General features: G+C 34.2%; 1 protein-coding gene, 1 long non-coding RNA gene and 1 pseudogene across 3 annotated transcripts in view; 1 reads left to right on the top strand and 2 right to left on the bottom strand.

The window, feature by feature from the left end:
- Positions 1-1,102: 1,102 nt before the first annotated feature.
- Positions 1,103-4,791, top strand: LOC144544198 (cationic peroxidase SPC4-like). The gene is made up of 3 exons (XM_078292616.1): positions 1,103-1,540; positions 1,791-1,985; positions 3,880-4,791. Exons 1-3 carry the CDS (start codon positions 1,283-1,285, stop codon positions 4,495-4,497), a joined length of 1,071 nt encoding a protein of 356 aa, XP_078148742.1. The 5' UTR covers positions 1,103-1,282; the 3' UTR covers positions 4,498-4,791.
- LOC144544201 (uncharacterized) overlaps positions 4,348-21,431 on the bottom strand; it is a 44,743-nt gene continuing 27,659 nt past the window's right edge. The window contains exon 2 of the long non-coding RNA XR_013508166.1: positions 4,348-4,602. This is a non-coding gene — a long non-coding RNA (uncharacterized LOC144544201). The remainder of the gene's footprint in view (positions 4,603-21,431) is intronic.
- On the bottom strand, positions 13,650-16,455 carry LOC144544405 (uncharacterized; annotated as a pseudogene). The gene is made up of 2 exons (XR_013508218.1): positions 14,789-16,455; positions 13,650-14,610 (listed from the first exon to the last, which is right to left on the bottom strand). The product of XR_013508218.1 is annotated as an uncharacterized LOC144544405 (transcript).

Raw genomic sequence — 21,431 nt, 5'->3', positions numbered from 1 at the left:
AAATTTTACAGTATACGAGATTCAATTTTATAGTATATATTTTACAGTATGCAAGATTCAATTGAAAATTCTACTGTATACAAGATTTAATTTTTACAGTATACAAGATTCAATTGAAAATTCTACTCTATACAAGATTCAATTTTACAGTATACAAGATTCAATTGTAAATTTTACCGTGTAGAAGATTCAATTTTACATTATACAAGATTCAATTGAAAATTTTACTGTATACCAGATTCAATTTTACAGTATACAAGATTCAATTTTATAGTATACAAGATTCAACCCAGTGCGGACACTAATAATTAACTCTAACTGCCAATAACCGCTAATAACTAACTCTAATTGCCAATAACTTCCTATAACTGTAATTTCTGAAAGTACAGTTTGAAAGTACATTTATTTTGTCATGTTGTGCAAGTTGCAATCTTTTTCTAACTATCATAGGACCACTTCAAATAGTTACTGGATGTTTTGTGATTAACTGATATATTTTATGTGATATATTGTATAATTATACAGCATGTAGAAATAATTTTACAGTATTCGCGCAAATCAAAACTGTGGACAATTAGACGCTTCCTTTCATTAAATTGCAAAAACTTCTCACCATTAAGCAAACAGGTATGTAACATTCAATCAACTTCATCTTAATCAAATTAGCTAATACAATCAACTTTATCTTAATCAAAATAGATAATCAATCAACATCATCTTAATCAAATGCACAAAAGTCATTCCATTCATGTAGACATAATGACATGATCAATTATCGAACCAATTTTAACTGATTTAGAGATAAAGAGTGTTATGTAAATTGTGATGCGCTGGAAAGGTAGAAATCTACCATGTGAAAATTCGAGAGCGCAATAACAGATTTTTTTCGTGGTCCACTGGAGAGTTGGTAGACTAGATAAAGTTCTAAAAGGGTGAAATAAATTAGTAGAATACACTGGATATATAACACAACTATAGCAGCCGGCCACTAAGCAAGTGTGAATATTATAACTAATATTCATAGGAATATGTAACCTTTTCAATGTTCCCATTCATCCATTGCCATCTGTTCCACTTGACAAGGAAGGTGCGTGCATTTAATGACAATTTGACAAAGAGAAAAATCAAAATGAAATGACGAAGATGCCGAGAGCATTCCTAGTCTAGACACGCGCGCGAAATAGACCTGTGTGCTGCCTATAAAATAAGGTCACAAGGTGTGCATCTTCAATCTTACAAGGTAACAAAGGCCATAACAAAGAGAAGAATAGTCTTCTGCTCAATGGCTACCAATACTGGCTCCTTTGTTGTGACCTTATTACTTGCAACTTCACTTGCAGTAATTTCCTTCTCTCCGGCAGCAAATGCTGACACTTATACATACCCACCACTTCAAGCAGGCCTCTCCTTCAGTTACTACAAGTCGACTTGCCCGCAAGTCGAGTCTATCGTGAGTAACTACCTAGCAAGCACCTTCAAGAGTAACATCGGCCTCGCTGCTGGCCTTCTCCGCCTTCATTTCCACGATTGCTTTGTGCAGGTGTGCAAAATGAGTTGCATACTTTGTCTAGATTTTTTCTAAAAGAAAGGAAAAGAGAACATGTTTCACTATATTACACTTTTACATGTTATATCTAATAGTGTACTTTATCACTTTATCATTTATGGAAATGGCGTACAAGTAGTAACTTTGCCGACAGTCAACTATTTTTAGTAATACCACTCCAAACAAAGATACATTAATGATATATTTTGCTTGTTCCGGTATTGATCGATAATTTGATATGCAGGGATGTGATGCATCGGTCCTGCTTGACGGCTCTGCCAGTGGGCCCGGCGAGCAGGAGGCGCCACCTAACCTGACATTGAGGCCTGCAGCTTTCAAGGCCATCAATGATATCCGAGCTCTCATCGACAAGGCTTGTGGCCGCGTTGTCTCCTGCGCCGATGTAGTTGCTCTTGCAGCTCGTGACTCTGTCACCTTGGTATATTTCTCTCTCTCTTTCTCTGTGTATATTTATATATATATATATATATATATATATGAGTGAGTCTATGGTACTATGCATATCACGGGTTGTTACCGTGCTACGGCTCTATATTCGAGTTTTCAAATCCTAACGGTCGATCCGAACCGTTCATCTTGTTCTCCATATAAATATGTGTTTGGAGACCAAATTTTACATTTTTTGAAATTTTTTTACTATTTTTTTAGATATTTAGAAAATCACTTGATCTGAAAATTCTGGACCATCCAAAAACAGTGATTTTCAATAAATCTAAAAAAATAGTAAAAAAATTTCAAAAAATGTAAAATTTGGTCTTCAAACACATATTAATATGGAGAACAGGATGAACGGTTCGGATCGACCGTTAGGATTTGAAAACTCAAATATAGAGCCGTAGCACGGTACCAAATCGTAATATGCATAGTACCATAGACTCACTCTATATATATATATAAAACGGAGTTCTGAATTATGAAATCTGAACTTAGTTGAACAGAACTATTACAACTTAGAGTAGAACTAGGGTGTTCCTAAGTTCATCAAATTTCTTGGTGAACTCAAGTCTAAAACCCATCAAATCGATTTTAAATGAAGAATCCGAATCGTTGAAATCCATCTATTTTACGAGTGATGCGTCTACATATGAAAATTTTAAACATTCGAATTAATTTAATATAAAGTCAAGCGGTCAAAATTAGAAAGTTAATAAATTAATTTTAATGCATTCATTTTTTGAACGTCTTTTGACCGTTTTTTGTACTCTATGCAAAATTAATTTCAAAATTAAATTTTTTTACACGTAGACGCACCACTCGTAAGTAGATGGGTTTCAACGGTTCAGATTTATCATTTGAAGTCGATTTGACGAATTTTAAACTTGAATTTGGTGAACTTAAGAACACCCTAGTTCTACTCTACAACTTAATTACTGATACTGCCAACCTATAGTTAATTACATATATTCAGTTCTTGGAACTTTAGTTCCACATGGATGTGGTCAAATGTGCATTCAAACACAGACACTGATTTGGGGCTCCCTGATAATTGATCGTTACATTTGTAAATCATGATACATGCACTAATTAAGAGCTAGTATTTGTTAAGCTCTCCTATTTTAGAAGTATTTTGTTCCTAATTTTATATTACTTTGAAGATAAACTCTAGGATCGTTAATAATGATAGTGACAATAATTAAATTATGATGGTGATGGTATAAGATTATGATTAAAGTGATGGGGACATTAAGGACCACCCCACTAACCAGGATACTATATTCTAATTACTTTACAGTTGCAGAAGGTAAGTGGCAATGTGATGATATAGTTATAGTTGTAGATTACCTTTTCTAACCAAAAAAAAAATTCAATATCAGCAGTCCTTATCCCATTATCTTTAGTGTCACGTGTAAATCAATATTAAAAGAAGCAATAAGCTGATGCCTTTCTACTTGGTTTTTTTTAGCTTAGTACCAGTATTGATTCTGTGCTATCTTTAGTTTTAGTGTTGACTTGTATTTTCTTTTCTTGTTAGCTTTTGGAGTATGGTTGACTTGCTTTTGTGGGGGCATTTTATTTTACTACTGTTTGTTTTTGTTACTGGAATGATTCCAGTTTGTGTAAACTGTGCTAGTTTTAGATTTTTGGAGCTGGTTACAGTAAGACTATATGATTTCTAATGAAATCGGTGGAAAACCCACTTTTTCAAAAAAAAAGAAAAAAGAAGCAATAAGCTAGTCAAAAGTTAAGAATTGGATATGTTGAACAGCAAAACGGTCTGGAAATGATTCAGTTATCAATGACTCAGTAGTGCTAAATTAATTGAATCAACAAAATATAATTAAGCCTAATGATCAATTGCTTAATTATTACAGTCCGGCGGCCCCAACTATAAGGTCCCACTTGGCAGACGTGATGGCCTAAACTTCGCCACCCGGAATGTCACCTTGGCCAGTTTACCAGCCCCGAGCTCCAACGTAACCACACTATTGTCGGTTCTTAACCGCATCGGCCTTGATACAACAGACCTGGTTGCACTATCCGGCGGCCACACCATCGGCCTTGCTCACTGCACCTCATTTGACAGCCGGCTGTTTCCAGTACAAGACTCCACCATGAACCAGTGGTTTGCCGGCCACCTGAAACTGACCTGCCCAGTAAAGAACACAGACAACACAACGGTGAACGACATCCGTACACCCAACACGTTTGACAACAAGTACTATGTCGATCTGTTGAACCGGCAAGGATTGTTCACTTCAGACCAGGATATGTACACCGACTCAAGGACCAAGCCAATAGTGACCAACTTTGCCCTGAACCAAGACTTGTTCTTCCAGAAGTTTGTGTACTCAATGGTAAAGATGGGGCAGTTGAGCGTCTTGACAGGCAGCAACGGGGAGATTCGTGCGAATTGCTCTGCCAAGAACCCGTCACGTATTGAGTTCTTACAGCCGGTGACCGACGGTGAGGGGGACAGTCAGGCCTTCTAAACCGGCCTTCTTTCCTACAAGTCCTTGTGTAGTTTGTTTTATTTCTAAATGAACTTGTGGATGTCCTGTGAGCGTTGCTAGCTTTGGAAACCCGGTAATGTTGACCTCTTTCAGAAGTAGGTAACACGCTAGTAACCTAGTATATGCTACTTTTGTAACATTAATTAGGTTGTTATCTCGTGCGTTTCTTCCACTTTTGTGATGTTTTTGTTTTCTTTTCTTTTTGGTGTTGTCACTTTTGTAATGAAAATAAAATAGTGGGTGGTTGAGTGATGCCACCTATTCAACTAGCTTCGTAAATTATGACTGCCATGCCCTGCAACTAGACAAATTGTCTGAGTAAGCTTTTGCATTGTTAATTTCTTTTTGGCTATATCCATGATTAATTAACTTATACAAAATTACAAGTGATTAAATAACTAAACTGTAAAGGGTGAATTATCACGATATTAATTTGTTTCTTAAAAAAACATACACAATATATAACCTATCCCATTGTATTTCGAGACAGTAAAGTTATCACGATATTAATTATGATATGACTTATAAAAGATTATTTAAACAAAAAAAATGAGTTAGTGCCTATGGGAAAATAATATTTAAATTTTGGAAACCATTTGGGTATGGTTATGCTACTTTGTGCCTTCGTTTATAGTTTATAATGTAATCAGCAGCTCAACAAAATTTCTAGCTCTTTTAAGTTTTTTGAGTAAAAGTTGGATGTCAAACTATTCAACTATTTAATATTCACACTTAGAATTTTTTATTTTTTTTTAGTTTTAAACTTGCAACCTCCTATTATGGAGAGCATTGTATTTGCTAAATTTTTTAAGTGATGATTAATTGGTCATAAAAGTTGGAAACAATTAATTAATACTGAAAATTAGCCAGTACAAGATCTAAACTTTTTTTAACAATATGCTCCCAGTTATTACACAAATTACATGGTCGTGGCACAAAACAAGGTATTGCCCAGTACTGAGCTACAAGTCCTTTTTGTTCAAATAAGACTAGCTGGAAAGGTTTTGCAACGTTGCAGCATTTACGATGCCAGGACCAGAGCTATGGGCAATGGCCAATGGGCCAAGCGAGATTGATGAAGATATATATATATTATTTCTGTGCACAATGTAGCATTATTGTATTTTCTTTTTCTATAGGAATCATAATCAAGAGTAAAGCTAGCGTGTGACATGCTCACCAAAAAAGTTTGGTGAGCATAACTCCAAAAGTATATCGGATCGACGTCAAATGTCAAATCCAAACCGTTGAAATCCATGTACTTCATGAGTGATGCATATATATGCAAAATTTTGAAAGTTTCGAGTTTATTTGCTACACGGTCAAGTGGTCAAAGAAATGAACATTTTATTATAAGTTATTTTATATATTCAATTTTTATTATTTCTTTGACCACTTGACCGTGTAGCAAATAAACTCGAAACTTTCAAAATTTTGCATGTATATTCATCACTCATGAAGTACATGGATTTCAACGGTTTGGATTTGACATTTGACGTCGATCCGATATACTTTTGGAGTTATGCTCACCAAACTTTCTTGGTGAGCATGTCACACGCTAGCTTTACTCCATAATCAATATAAGTTTGGCAAAATTTATCAAAGATTTCATGTTCTCATCCGATTGATTAAAGTACTTCCAGAAAATAAAAGATCTGGTTTTTGTGTTTTGTGACTTAAATTGGTTACATATATACAATCATATATCTTGCTAGATCTGGTTTTTTTACCACTTGACTTTATACAAAATTAATTTAAAATTTTGAAACTTTCACATGTAGATCGATGTATCACTCGTAAGGTAGATGAGTTTCAAGAGTTTAGATTCTTCATTTGAAACAAATTCAATAGATTTTAAAGTTGAGTCCAATAAACACTTCAAAAATGTAAGAACACCTAAGCTCTACTCTTTTATTTTGAATTGTTTTACCATATGTTACATGTACTCCCAAAATGGACAGGTCACAAAGAATCCAATACCACCACGTGCATAAACAACGATGCATGAACTAGATTACTAGAATCTGTGGAAAAATTGTGTCGTTTTGAACCCTTTCCCGAAAAATAGTGAATATATGTTATCCATAAAAATTAAAATAAATGAACGCTTTTGGATGGTTCCGCGGCGGGATATCCATATCCCAGCAGGTATACGAGGAAGTATATTCGCATCGAATTAAAATTAATTTGTGTTTATTTAAAATACAGAGGCTCCGTTTTAATATTCATATCAGATTGTAATGAATGATTTAGATCTCATTCTATCCGATGGGGTCGTTACTGAAAAAGAAAAAGATAATGCAGTAGAACTGGAGTGTTCTTAAGGCTTTGTTTCAATTAGAGGTACTCGGAGGGAGAGAAATGAAGAAATACTGTGTGAAGGAGAGTCTCTCCTCAGCTTGCAACTGTCCGGTGATTTCTCTTGCTCCAGAAGAGGTGAGCGAGAGAGGGAGCGGAGGTAAAATGTTACTGTTCGGAGGGAAGAGGGTTGTCGCGAAATATTGATTTTTGACAAATTGTGTCACTCCCAAATCGGAGTGTAAAAATACTATTCTGAGGTGAAGCTACCTCTGATATGTTGCTTCCCTACTCTTTAATGACGGATTTACCTCTCAGTTCTGGAGCATAGCCTAAGTTCTTTGGTGAATTCAAGTATAAAACCCGTTAAATCGGCTTCAAATGACGAATCCGAACCGTTAAAACCTGTCCACCTTATGAGTGATGCGTCTACATGTGAAAACTTTAAACATTCGAATTAATTTAGTATAAAATCAATTGGTCAAATTTAGAAGGTTAATAAATTAATTTTAATGCATTTATTTTTTGAACGTTTTTTGATCGCTTGACTTTATACTAAATTAATTCGAATATTGAAATTTTTTATATATAGACGCATCACTCGTAAGGTAGACGGATTTCAAACAGTTTTGATTCATTTTTTAAAACCGATTTGATGAGTTTTAGACTTGAGTTCACCAAAGAAATCGGTGAACTTGAGAATACCCTAGTTCTACTCGAATTACTTTACCATCTAGTACAGGTACACTAAAGTGAAAGGGCCACAAAGCATCCAATATAGTCACGTGCCCAGACAAGGATGCAGGAACGAGGTTACAAGTGTAAATATTGTTATCTAAATAAATGAAAATTATAGGGTCCCAAAGATTTCTTTATTCAAACTTCAGAACGGCCTTTATTAGGCTTTTTGCAGAGGGTGCGTGGCGCACCCACTCCCAGTGTACCTACCTTTATTCTTAAAAAACTTATACTGTAATTTCAATTTTATGTATATGTACTTAATATTTAAAAAAATATTATTTAAATTAAATATTAAAATTATTAAAAAAGATATTCTTTAATTAACAAATGTTTTACGTTAAGTCTGTTATGATACAATTTAAATGTTGTGACGATAAAATTTAATACTTCTAAATTGAATTAACTTGACATATCACAGACGTCATATTCAAATTATATATATATGCTATAATTTTAATTTTTAAATTTAAACAATATCTTTTGAAATATCAAGTAGATGTATGATATAAGTCTGACGTACGCTGAAATTAATCTTTAAATATAAAACAAAAGGATGTCGTAACTTAAAATTTAAAAAAAAATGTATAAGTTGGTTTGGTATACAAATTTTCACAACGAAGTTCTCTCTTCAATCCTAAATGGTGAGGACATATATGCAAACGACTTTCCCTGCTTTAGTTACAAGACGGTTATTATTTAAATTAATCCAAATTAAAATGCAATTTAAATGACAAATAAATTCAAGTTAACCATTAAACAAAGAGAATTCAAATGAAAAATTATCTTCAAATTGCTCCGTTGAATGCAAAAGGGAATTCCCGTGATGAAAAAAATATACAATTGCTCCTTGACCTTCTTGGTAGATATTTTCTTGATGAAAGCGTAACCTCCCATAATTGTTCCAAAATTATCTCACGATTGTATTAGAGGTTGGCGTCAATATCTATGAAGTTTAAGGTCATTTTGCAAATTTCCTCCTTTTTTTTTTTCATTTTTCTTTTTGGTTGCCTGACTTGCCGGAATTTTTTTATAAACCATAAATAGAAAAACAATTTTTAGGGAACCAGCATGATTATTTTTTTTTTTTTGAAAAACCACAAAGACCGAGTTGAGCATTCGGTCTCCACTTTTTTTTTTTCTCCAGACCGAATGCTCCACTCGGTCTCACTCTTTTTTCAACTTTTCCGTGCGGCAAACGGTGTGACATATGTTTTATGTATATGTATAGAGAGTGACTTGAAATTTCAAAATTCAAAAAGTCGATCCGAACCGTTCATCTTGTTTTCCATATTAATATGTGCTTGGAGACCAAATTTTACATTTTTCTGAAATTTTTTACTATTTATTAAGTCACTTTGAAAATTGTTGATCCAACGGTGGCTTACCAAAACAGTAAAATTAGCATCCACCGTTGGATCAACAATTTTCAAAGTGGCTTAATAAATAGTAAAAAAATTCAGAAAAATGTAAAATTTGGTCTCCAAGCACATATTAATATGGAAAACAAGATTAACGGTTCGGATTGACTTTTTGGATTTTAAAATTTCAAGTCACTCTCTATACATATACATAAAAGGATTATTCGGATCTTATGTGGCCGAATCTGTGAAAAATTGAAAAAAATGGTGAGACCGAGTGGAGCATTCGGTCTGGAGAAAAAAAAAAAGTGGAGACCGAATGCTTCACTCGGTCTTTCTGATTTTTCAAAAAAAAAAAACAATCATGCTGATTCCCTAAAAATTGTTTTTCTATTTATGGTTTATAAAATTGATCCTGACTTGCCTCTTATCTACTCGACAGGTGACAGCTGCCCCTCTCATCTTACCACGTGGCAACGCTAAACAAAGTTCATTCATAATTAACTCTAAGCCATATATACTGTTTATTTGAGAATTAATGACAAAGATAATGTTTTTTTTTTTGTGGAAGATTGCATAATCAAAATCTCAATGAAAATGTTCTTTATTAATATTAAATAGTTAAATATCTTATCTTCAATATTTATTAAAAAAAAAATATAACATTCATTTGTTTCAGCTTGAGAAAACAAAAGGAATAAAATAAAATAAAAAGAATATGCCATTTTCCGATCCGTTGGCTCCTGTCATGTCTGAGAACACACAATAAAAAAGAGGAAAACAAGAATTGGAGAAGTAAAATCTGAAATAAAGAAAAGAACAGTAATAATCATTTCAATTCAAATTTTTTAACGAACGAGTTGAATGGCCAGTTTGATTTCAAGTTTCGTTGTTATTCTAATTGTAATTTTTTGTCTGTTTGTAAAGTAATTGAATATTTTTATAAATTCAGTTTTTGATTTGATTGATAGATATTAAATTATATTGGAATGTTATAACGGAATAACATTTTTTCAATATTTAAATTGTTAATAAAAAGTATATAATTTTGTTGAAATATAAACATATAAGATATCCGACATTACCGGTAACTCAATTTTGAATATATTTTACACTCATTCCTCTCTCATCTCTTAAAAAAGAGTTATTTGTACTTGTTCGCTAAAATACATAATTAACTGTTTACCATACTTGTTGTATTTTAGGGCAATGCAAAAATAGATGATTAATTGTTTACCATACTTGTATTTTAGGGCATTACAAAAATAGATGACTAACTGTTTTAATCTTCTCATAGCACAATATACACTGTGGATCTCCTGTTCCGGAGAACATACAAAGTCCCGCCATAGTAAAGGTTGCGAGACAGTACTCTGAACTGAATTATAGGTACCTTATTTAGCTCTTCTGATTTCTAATTAATATTGGTGGTCATAGACCACTACTTTAAAAAAAAATTTCTTCGATTAATCCAATAATGAAAGAAGTACGTCGTTAAGTACTTATCTTGTAGTTGCTATTTTTGTTTTCTTCTAACTGCTAACCAAATAAATTGATGATTCAAAAATCGATGCCGACAATGTTGTCTTGCTCATGCTGCCCCCCCCCCCCCCCCCCCCCCCCCTCCCCACCCGGGATGTGACAAAAAGACAAGGATTGTATTTTTCTGTCCAATTTTAAACCCATTATATCGGTTAACACAAAAATTACCAGTTTAAACTTTACATCAAGTTAAGAGCATGTTCAGCAGCATGGTAATTTTGTGGGAATGAAAATTTTTAATATGGGAATGAGAATTTTAATTTGTTAAAACCAAAGTTATTTAATTCACGAGAAATTTTAGAATATAGGTGTTCGGCAAATACATGAAAAATTTGTTAGGATATTGATTTGTTTTTCTTTTTATAGAAAATGTAATACTACAATTAAACTATATAAAGTATATTAATACTAATCATTGATTATGATCAATACAATTGTATATATCATATTCTAAAAAAGTTTAAATGAATGATTATGTTAGACGTCAGACTAGAAACTTAACTTAAAATTAAGTGTTCCTAGTTAATTAATTATGCTTGTTTAATTATTTTTTTTGTATTACTAAATTGTGTTTGTTTAATTAATTTTAGTCTTTGTATTATTAAATTGTGCTTGTTTAATTGAGTGCTTGATTGTACAAGTTAATTTCAGTTTAATTAATTAAACAAGTATTGTTTAGTATAATTCTTCCTTTTTAATTAATTTTAAAAAAATTAATTAATTAGTTAATTTCAGCTCACTATGAAGACCAAAAAATTGAACCTTAAAAAATGATTATCCGAGCATAGGTATAATTTTTTTTCCAAAAAATTATACCTTCAAAAATTATTGTCCATGTATTGATTAGGAGAAACCGATGCATGTCTTTTTCCTTGAATATAATATGTACATTATCTTTTAATTATAATATGTACATTATAGAGAGCTCAGCTTCGCTGTTGGGGAAAAAAAAAGGGACTTTAAGCTAATTTTTTTCCCTATGAGAATTAAAGTTGGACAATGGAATAAAATCATTTGGAAACATGAAGTGGGAAAAAAGAGGCTGTGGAACACCTGCAAAGGAAAAATAGATATAAAGTTTTTTTTTTAACCAGAAAAACCCTTGGAAAAGGGGGTTGCCGAATCCTTTAGTGATCATTATCTTGAGAAATTATGCATTAGTCAAAGTTGAGGTTTACACGATACTTGTAATTTACTCCCTCTTGTCATATATATCTTGAGAAATATGGTTACTAGTTTTGAGATATGTAATATGTGGATGTGATTGTCCAAATTTAAGAGTACGACATGTAATATCGTAGAAAATAAATATCTAACAATATATAACTCACAAATTTCCATAAAATTTCTAATGTTATAGTTTCAAAGTTCTTTACAGAAATATCAAACTCTTGTGGTAACATACAATTATGTATGGGTCTGTTTTGTCCTAACTCAATCGGGTATATATAATGTGATTACATATGACATTATTGTGGTACTTTGAACCAAAACCATTAAAACAAATCTAAATGTGATTGAGACATTCATTATCACAAAAATAATGTTAACTCTTTTGTTAACCCTTTAGTGATGGAACCATAATGCTAAACAATCATAACAGGCACACCATACAAATTACTACACATAGGTAAAAAACTTGCAATAATCAATATTTTTAACATAAAAAACATTATTTGGTAACTTTTTATTAATACTATTGCAAAATATAATTTCTCCTTCCACAAGTTTGATTGACAAACTATAATAATCAAAATTGTTAAATATTAAATTAGCTCTCTAATCCCTCACTAAAAAGGGCAGGGAAAAAAAATCATTCTAATAAAAGCAATAATCCCATTCCTTCATATTTTGTAATTGTTGCATATATAATTGTCTTATAAGTAACAAATTTGAACATAATTTTTTTTCATTATGCGCAATCAAATTATCATTTATGTCTCTCATTTGATTTCATAAACAACTGTTAATAGTATTCATTGCGGAAAAAAGCTCTCTTGCAACTAATATTTGAGTGAGATCACCCATTCCTTTAAATTGCGAAAACTCCTCACCATTAAGCAAATCATATATGTAACATTCAATCAACTTCATCTTAATCAAATTAGCTAATTCAATCAACTTTATCTTAATCAAATTAGATAATCAATCAACTTCATCTTAATCAAATTAGCTTATTCAATCAACTTTATCTTAATCAAATTAGATAATCAATCAACTTCATCTTAATCAAATGCACAAAAGTCATTCCATTCATGTATACATGATGACACGATCAATTATCCAACCAATTTTGTATATGGTGTTATGTAATTTGTGATGTGCTGGAAAGGTGGAAATCTACCTTCTTGTGAAAATTCGAGAGCGCAATAACATATTTTTTTCGTGGTCTAGTGGAGAGTTAGTAGCACTAGTGGAAAAACTAGAATCAAAATCGGCCTATTTGGATCGGTTATAGGAACCAACCGATACTAATACCTATCTGGATCGGTTTTATTAATAAAACCGATCCTAAAAACGGGTCTTTTGGTCGACCGTACCTAATTTATGCACTTTTAGGATCGGTTCTCTCTTAAAACCGATCCTAATTATCATATATTAGGATCGGTTATTAGCTTAGAACCGATCTTGATACTATCAGGATTGGTTCTGTCTAAAAAACCGATCCTAATTCTAAAAAAAAAAAAAACTTTTAGGATCAGTTGTTGTTGTTGTTGTTTTTTTTTTTTTAGAATTAGGATCGGTTTTTTAGACAGAAGTATCAGGATCGGTTCTAAGCTAATAACCGATCCTAATATATGATAATTAGGATCAGTTCTCTCTAAAAACCGATCCTGATAGTATCATTTCTCATAATTAGGATAAGTTCTCTCTAAAAACCGATCCTGATAGTATCAGGATCGGTTTTTAGAGAGAACCGATCCTAATGCTTATGTAGCGCTAGGGTTTATTTTTGTTTCGCGCCTCTGTACTTATCCAAAATATTTGAGTCTCAACCCTCTCTCTCTCTCCTTCTCCTTCGTGTCTCTCTCTTTCTTTATCTCCGTCTCTCCCTCTCCTCCGTGTTTCTCTCTCTCTTTCTCCATCTCTCCCTCTCAATTAAGAAAGGAAAAAAAATCCATATAGATGAGATGTTCGGCTTTGACTTTCTCAAAACATAGCTTTAGTTTTCCAAATGTTATTTTTAAGCTATGCTGCATGGATACGGGTACGGGTGTCGTGTCGGACACGACACGGGTATGGCGACACGGCAATTCTCAAAAATAGAGGATACGACACGGCTATTATATATTTATTATTTTAATTATATTATTAATTCAACACTCATGTTATAAGTAAAAAAAAAATTTTGCCATGTAATATCCACACAATTCATAACAACACCTATGATTTTGAGATAGTATGAAAACATACGAAACTAATTTCATCACAAGTTCATAACAACACTTATAAAGTTCAAAGTCCATAAAATTAAACTTAATTTCATCACAAGTTCATAACAAAATAAACTAATTAAAGATCCAACAAAACAAGTGAAAGACTAAATCTCCAAAATAAATTCATAGTTCATCTCAAATATTACACATCATCTCCAAACACTATCCTCTCAAACTCCGGCTCATCAAGTGAAAGATTTGCAATGGCAAGTTGCTCGGCACCATCAAATGGCTCATGTGCATCACCCGCAACATCCCAAAAGGTGCTATCTCCCTCAGAATATTCTTTGGATTTTCTAGAAAGAAGTCTCAAATTAGAATGCACGAAAACTAAATCCTCGGCACGCTTGGGTGTCATTGGATTCCTTTTAGCGTCATGGATAAGAGAATAAGTTTTGCAATTTCTCTCAGAACATGAAGATGATGACGGTTGAAAAAGCAACTTCAAAGCTACACCTTGGAGAATAGGAGCCGCTCCACCATAAGTAACCCACCATGCAAGCGGATCTAGTTCTCCCCTATCCGCAATAGAATCATGATGCTCAAATCCGGCACCACAAATGGAGAATCTAACAAATTCACCAATCACGATTCTTCTTTCTTCGCTATTGGGAAAGAGTCTTCTAAAACATTGATTTCTCATGTGTGATATCTCTCCGTCCATATGAGGAGGCACACGATTTGGACGATCATCAACCCATTGTGGACTATAGTACCTATTACAAAAATATTTTAAGTAAAAAATATACATTAGACATCAAATATTGAGAATTTAAGTAAAAAATCAGATCTGAATTTAAGTAAAAACATGCATTAGACACCAAACAGTGAAGAGGAATATAGTGAGCCAAACATTATAGTATGAATTTAAGTAAAATATAAGTGTAACAGTACCTTGGGTTCAACGAGTGAGCCAAACAGTGAAGAGGAGTGTTGCTTTTTGCCCATCTTTCGTTTAAAATTTTGCTCACCACATTAAAAAATGTTGATTCTTCATCATCTTTCTTTCCCTCATGATGATAAATAATGGTTTTCACTCTATCAATCATGGAATCTCACATCTCATAAATCAAATGCAAACAAGGTTTGTCAGTATCCGCAATTCTCAACATCTCATAAATTGGCTCGGTGAACTTAAGAACATACTCAACTTTCTTCCAAAACCCCGCTTCATCTAGGATCTTTTCTCTCACAAAGTTAGCTCTATCAACATTATCCTCTTGATAATTACTCCAACAATCTTTTATAACCATCTCTTTTAGCCCTCTCTTAACTTGAAAGAACCTTTTGAACACAACAATTACCGAGGCAAAACGCGTTTCAGCCGCCGAAAGTAACTTGAGATCACAACACTCAAGATACATATGCAACCGCATTGAGTGATTGGTAATAAAATTCTTGATGACAACCACATCTGAATGAACCACATTAATCCAACTACATTCATCGTAAACAATTTGATTGGCTTGGGTATTTCTTGCGGCACATATATTCTTCAAAGCAAGGTTAAGTGTGTGAACAACACAAGGGGTCCAAAAGATGGTTGGAAAGAGGGATTCAATTATCATCCCTGCTGCCTTGCAAACCGGGGCATTATCTGTGACTACTTGGACCACCTTTTGAGGTCCAACCTCTTCAATCACCTCTTTCATCATGTTGGAAATGAAATTTTTATCTTTTACCTCACCTTGGCAATTAATAGCCTTCAAGAAAATCGGCGCACTATCGGTTATTGCTATGAAGTTTATTAAAGGCCTTTTTTGTACATCGGTCCATCCGTCGGTTACAATAGATATGCCTTTTTGTGCCCAATTGCCCTTGATTGGCTCGAGTAAACGGTCAAGGTGAATCCTCTCTCTATCTAGGAGGGTAGTTCTAAGCTCGTTGTAAGTGGGAGGCTTAAATCCTTTGATCCCACTATTTGACAATTTTACATAAGAGTTGATGAAGTGGGGGTTTCTCGCTAAATTAAAAGAGGGACATGCCGTGTAAAAAAACCTAGCAATCTCCTCCTTAATTTCATTTCGAGTAGCCACATCATATGACTTCTCGATAGCTGTTGGCATCCTTTGCCTCTTTCCTTCTCTCACTCCCATGGAAACCGAGGTATTGGGACTTGTTTGATGGCTACTTGTAGTTGGTAGTGGGACTTGTTTAGGTAACTTCGCCTTTACCCTCAACTCTGCTTGTTCTTGTAATTTTTTTAGCCTACCAACCTCCTCCTTTGTCACCTTTTCACATGCTCTAATACCATGCCCGGATATTTTGAGTAAATGTGCCTTCACTCGAGAATATGACCCATTAAATGATCCCTTGCAAAAATTGCAGATGAAAGGTTTATTACCTCCAGAAGCAGCTCCTGACTTCTCTTTCGTCACCACATATTCCCACAATGGTGCGGAATCATTTAACGAGCTTGAGGCCGTACTGCCCATGCTATTCTGGATTGAAGCCGAAGTAGACTGCATGATGTTACCTATTTAATAAATAGAAATCAATTAGAAAATGCAACAATGCAAGCTTCACCTAAGAAACTGATTTTACCTATTCACTATAAGAAACTGATGTTACCTATTCACCGTAAGAAATTGATTTTAGAACAAAAATGCAAGCTTTACCTAATTTTGTGCTTAAATAACTTCCAAAATCAAAGAAACTGATATAGCTTCCTGTTCGCTTCTCAGAGTGTGCTTACAAAGTTTCAGGTACAACAAGTTGTACCAGTTTAAACCTTGAATTTACTCTCGTCTAAGGTTGCAAGTGCACAACCCTATCCGTGTAGTATATTAAGGTATCGATCCTCAAGGACGGTTTAATTCGATTCTAAATTTCTACAAATCCGAGTTAGGTACTAGAAGTGTGAAGGGTTTGGTTTGAATTCGTTTCAATTTCCTAATTTCGGGTGTCAATTCAATTAACAGTAAATGAAAGCAATTAAAAGTTTTGGTTTTGAACAATGATAAAAGGCGTTCCTAGGGTTTCAGGTTTCATCCCAAACTTTGCCTTCTCTGGACCTATCATGCGACTCGCATCATCTCTGATGCGACCCGTATGATGCGACTCGCATCATCTCTGATGCGGGTCGCATGGCCCTCGAGCAGAGCTGACATGTGTTCGTATCTAAGTTGATTTCTTGTGCGAGGCTTCAACCTGTGGCTCTCGCCTACTGGTATCTAACCTAAATTGATTGTCTGGTTAACTAGAGGTATCTACAACCTTTCGATAATAGAAATTTCACCTCTCGGCTACTATTGATCTTAGATCTACCTCAAATGCTCAATCACAATTACAAGATACATCAAGGCCAAATTACTAGAAGAGATGCTATAGACATCTAACAGTAGACAATCAAGAATCAATCAAGAAATCACAATCAAGCAAACAATGAATACTCAAACAACAATCACACAAGTTCAAACTTAGATCAAAACATCATTCAACTCAAAGACAAGGTTTAGAGACTACATCCTAACCCTAAGAACTAGAGATCTACTCAAGCATAGCAAAAGAAAGCATAAAAGAGAGAGAGAATAGGCAGATCATGATGAAGCTCAAAGATCCAAGGTGGATTGGAGAGGATCTTGCAATCTTCTCTTCTTCTCCAAGCGATCTCCAATCTCTCTCTTCTCTCTTGATCTTTTCTCTCTCCTTGAGGCTTTGAATCTTTAAATTTCGGAACTCCCTCTCTGGTAGCAGGGGTGGCCTATTTATAGGCTTTTTAAAACGAGTGCTTCAATTCTGGGCCTTTGCTGTCTGCTCTGGAAACTCGCGATGCGACCTGCATCAGGTCTGATGCAACCTGCATCAGGTCTGATGCAACCTGCATCAGGTCTGATGCAACCTGCATCGACTCTGATGAGGGTCGCATCGGCTCTGATGAGGGTCGCATCGGCTCTGATGAGGGTCGCATCGGCTCTGATGAGGGTCGCATCGGATGTGATGAGGGTCGCATCAGATGTCTCAGATTTCAGTAACTTCCCTGATTTTTACCGTTTTCGCCTGATTCCTGCAAAGTAAGAACCAAAACATAGCAGTACCACATTCTATGGATATTCAATGTAAAAGGCACCATTTGTTGGTTCAAAACATATATTTTTGTATGGAAACAAGTCGAAATAATAGGTCTAATAAAGTGATATCACTTCCAATATTTAGTAATACCAAAAATAAAATATTGTGGAAAACGCTGCAAATAATGGTGACTCTGTATCTTCCATGTTTATATACAAATAACAGCTACCCGGCAGAAAAATTTTAATGCATCTGACAATAACCAGAAAATCGGACAGTGTTGTATGCCACATCGACAATTGATGTAATACCTCTAATTTTAATGCATCTGACAATAACCAGAAAAATTGATCAATTCGGTGGTTAAACAACTTACCCGGCAGTAGAGAGGAGAGAGATGGCCGGAGAGAGAGAGAGAAGGCGGAGAGAGAGGAGACGGAGAGGAGACAGTGCTGTTGGCGGAGAGGAGATGGCGGAAGAAAGATGGCCGGAGGCGGAGATAGCTGTCGGCGGCGGAGAGAGGATCAGTCGATCAGAGGACTCAGTACTCAGTAGAGGTGGCTGTTTGGATCAGGCGGAGAGAACCCTTTTTTTTTTTTTTGGTTTTTGCTGCGTAGCACTGTAGAGCAGAGCAGAAGAAAACCTATTTTTTACCGTGTCCCGACCGTATCCGTGCTTTCAAGCCGTGTCGGCAGGTCAAACCAAGTGTCGGAGACCGTATCAGGGCTTTAGGGACACGCCAGCTGGCGTGTCTGACACGTATCGTACGCGTGTCGGAGGCGTGTCGGTGTCGGATACGTGTCGGACACGGATACGATTGCTTCCTAGGAGTGTCAGGGTAACATAGTTTTTAAGATATTTGACCTCACAATATTATGAATTCACATTGTCCAGGGGTGCCTTGCATTTTTGGAGTTCTCACTTGTGATGACATGGATCAGGTAATTTAACTATTTTTTTTAAATCATTGTTTTAATCATAGTAGTATGAGGTTTCTGTTACATCATTTAATTTTGGATGCACAGGCATTAAACCGAGCTGGGGGTAAATCTGGAAATAAGGGTGCAGAAGCAACTATTACTGCGGTAAGTTTTTATCTCTCTCTGACTTCTATCATTTAGTTTCATTTGTTATGTTATATGGAGGGATGCAAGTATATACTCATTCTTTTGTGCCATCTTCATATGCTGAACAGCATCGTTTGGTTATTTCTGAAATTTATTTGATATTGTGTTTTTGGTGCCAAAATTATGGAATTTCACTTTGATAATTTGTTTGTTTTTTTTTCTGGTGTTATCTTCTTGTAGGGATAAGCAGTGATGACTAATTCACTCTGCTCTTTAGTTATGTAAAACTTAATTTTTGATGATAGAGAGTTCACATTTTGGTTATTTCTAAAGCTTTAGTTTAGGTAAACTTTGAATGAACATGATTTTTTTGTAATAATTTAAGATGTGTATGATATTTAATTTAGGATGTGTATATGATATTTGATTAATGCTTCTTACTGTGCAAAAAAAAAAATTAGGATGCTGGTCAGCAAAATATATATGGAAGCTGGTCAAATAAATAAAAATATTTTTTTTAGCTTCAATAAAACATCAGGATCGGTTATTTTAAACAACCGATCTAGATTACTACTATTAGGATCGGTTGTTTACAAAAACCGATCCTAATTCTAAAAAAAAAAAACTCTTAGGATCGGTTATTCTTAACAATCGATCCTAAAAGTTTTTTTTTTTTTAGAATTAGGATCTGAAAAAAAAAACTTTTAGGATCGGTTGTTAACAAGAACCGATCCTAAAAGGTTGTTTTTTTTTTAAATTAGGATCGGTTTTTTAGACAGAAACGATCCTGATAGTTACTATTTGGATCGGTTGTTTTAAACAACCGATCCTGATAGTTTCTATTTGGATCGGTTATTGAATCGATCCAGATTATTGTAGTATCAGTATCGTCTTCATCAGGATCGGTTGTATTCCGATACTAATATGCGTATATAACCGATCCTGATTCCATATTTTTCACTAGTGTAGGCTAGATAAAGTTTTAAGTACGTTTGGATGTACTATAGAATAGTTAGAATAGTTATTATTTGAGAATAGTAGATGACACTAGTGGAGAACTTGGAATTAGTGTCGGCTGTTTATGGGTATTAGTGTCGGACATTAGGCGACACTAATCGGGCTGATACTAATACTTTGTAAATAGCCGACACTAAAAGTAAGGCATTAGTGTCGGTTATTTATTAAATGGCCGACACTAATACTAACTTTTAGTGTCGGCTATTTATTAAAAAGCCGACAATAATACTTAAAAATCCGACACTAATACTTATTAGTGTCGGCCATTTAATAAATAGCCGACACTAATGTTTTTTTTTTTTTAAAATAAATTTCAAAAATTCACTATAAATCATAGAAAATTCTAAAAATGAAAATTTTTGTTCTGGAATGCTCATATATTTTTGCTGAACTATAAATGAAACAAAGATATCAAATAATTCATCATAATTTATAAATAACACTCACTAAATAAAATATTATCCAAATTGCTCATTTATTGTTATCATACAAACCCTAAAACAGAAAATACATAAAAGATACATAAAAGACCCTTTATTGTTATCATATAAACCCTAAAACAGAAAATACATACATAAAAGATACATAAAAGACCCTAAAATCTCTAAAATTATAAAGACTATACCAAAAGTCCATGAAGGAAGACTCGGATCGCGAATCTGAGCCCGCAGAATGGTGAAACGAATCATAGATTGGTTTCTAATCCGGTTTTGGGCTGTGGAGTTCCTGTCAAAATTTCAGCCCGATCCGACGGACGGATCAAAAGTTACGCCCCTTTTCGTGAATCATGCGCAGAAGAAGCGGCTGAGAAATCAGATCGGAGAGAAGCGTGAAGCGAAGTGAATGTTTAAACCCTAGGCGTGCGTTTGAAAGAGGTGCGCGGGACTTAAAATGAAATTTTTTTAGCTTTAGTGTCGGCTGTTTATAAATAGGCAACACTAATAACTGAGAAATAGTGTCGGCTGTTTATAAAAAGGCGACACTAATACATTAGTGTCGGCTGTTTATAAATAGCCGACACTAATTGTTAAGTATTAGTGTCGGTTGTTTATAAATAGCCAACACTAATACATTAGTGTCGGCTATTTATAAACAACCGACACTAATTCTCAGTTATTAGTGTCGCCTACATCTAAATAGCCGACACTAATATTATTAGTGTCGGTTTTTTGTAAACGACCGATACTAAAGTATTAGTGTCGGTTTTTTAAGGCGACACTAATTGTATGTTCTCCACTAGTGTGAGAATAGTAATTTTTAGAAGAGTGTGAGAATGTTGATGTGATGCTATTTGAAATAGCGAAAATGTTGTTTGGATTGAACATTTAGAATAACGATGGAGGGATTGAACATTTGAGATAGCACCAATTGCTATTCCGACTTTTTATAGGAATAGTGGAACAATGCTATTCTCGCTGTTTTAAATAGCAATTGAATATATT

The sequence above is a fragment of the Carex rostrata genome, chromosome 26 (assembly GCF_964058835.1).
Source record: "Carex rostrata chromosome 26, lpCarRost1.2, whole genome shotgun sequence".
Classification (NCBI taxonomy): Eukaryota; Viridiplantae; Streptophyta; class Magnoliopsida; order Poales; family Cyperaceae; genus Carex; species Carex rostrata.
Note: the sequence above shows the minus strand (reverse complement) of the source record. Positions and strands in the feature narration are given on the sequence as shown.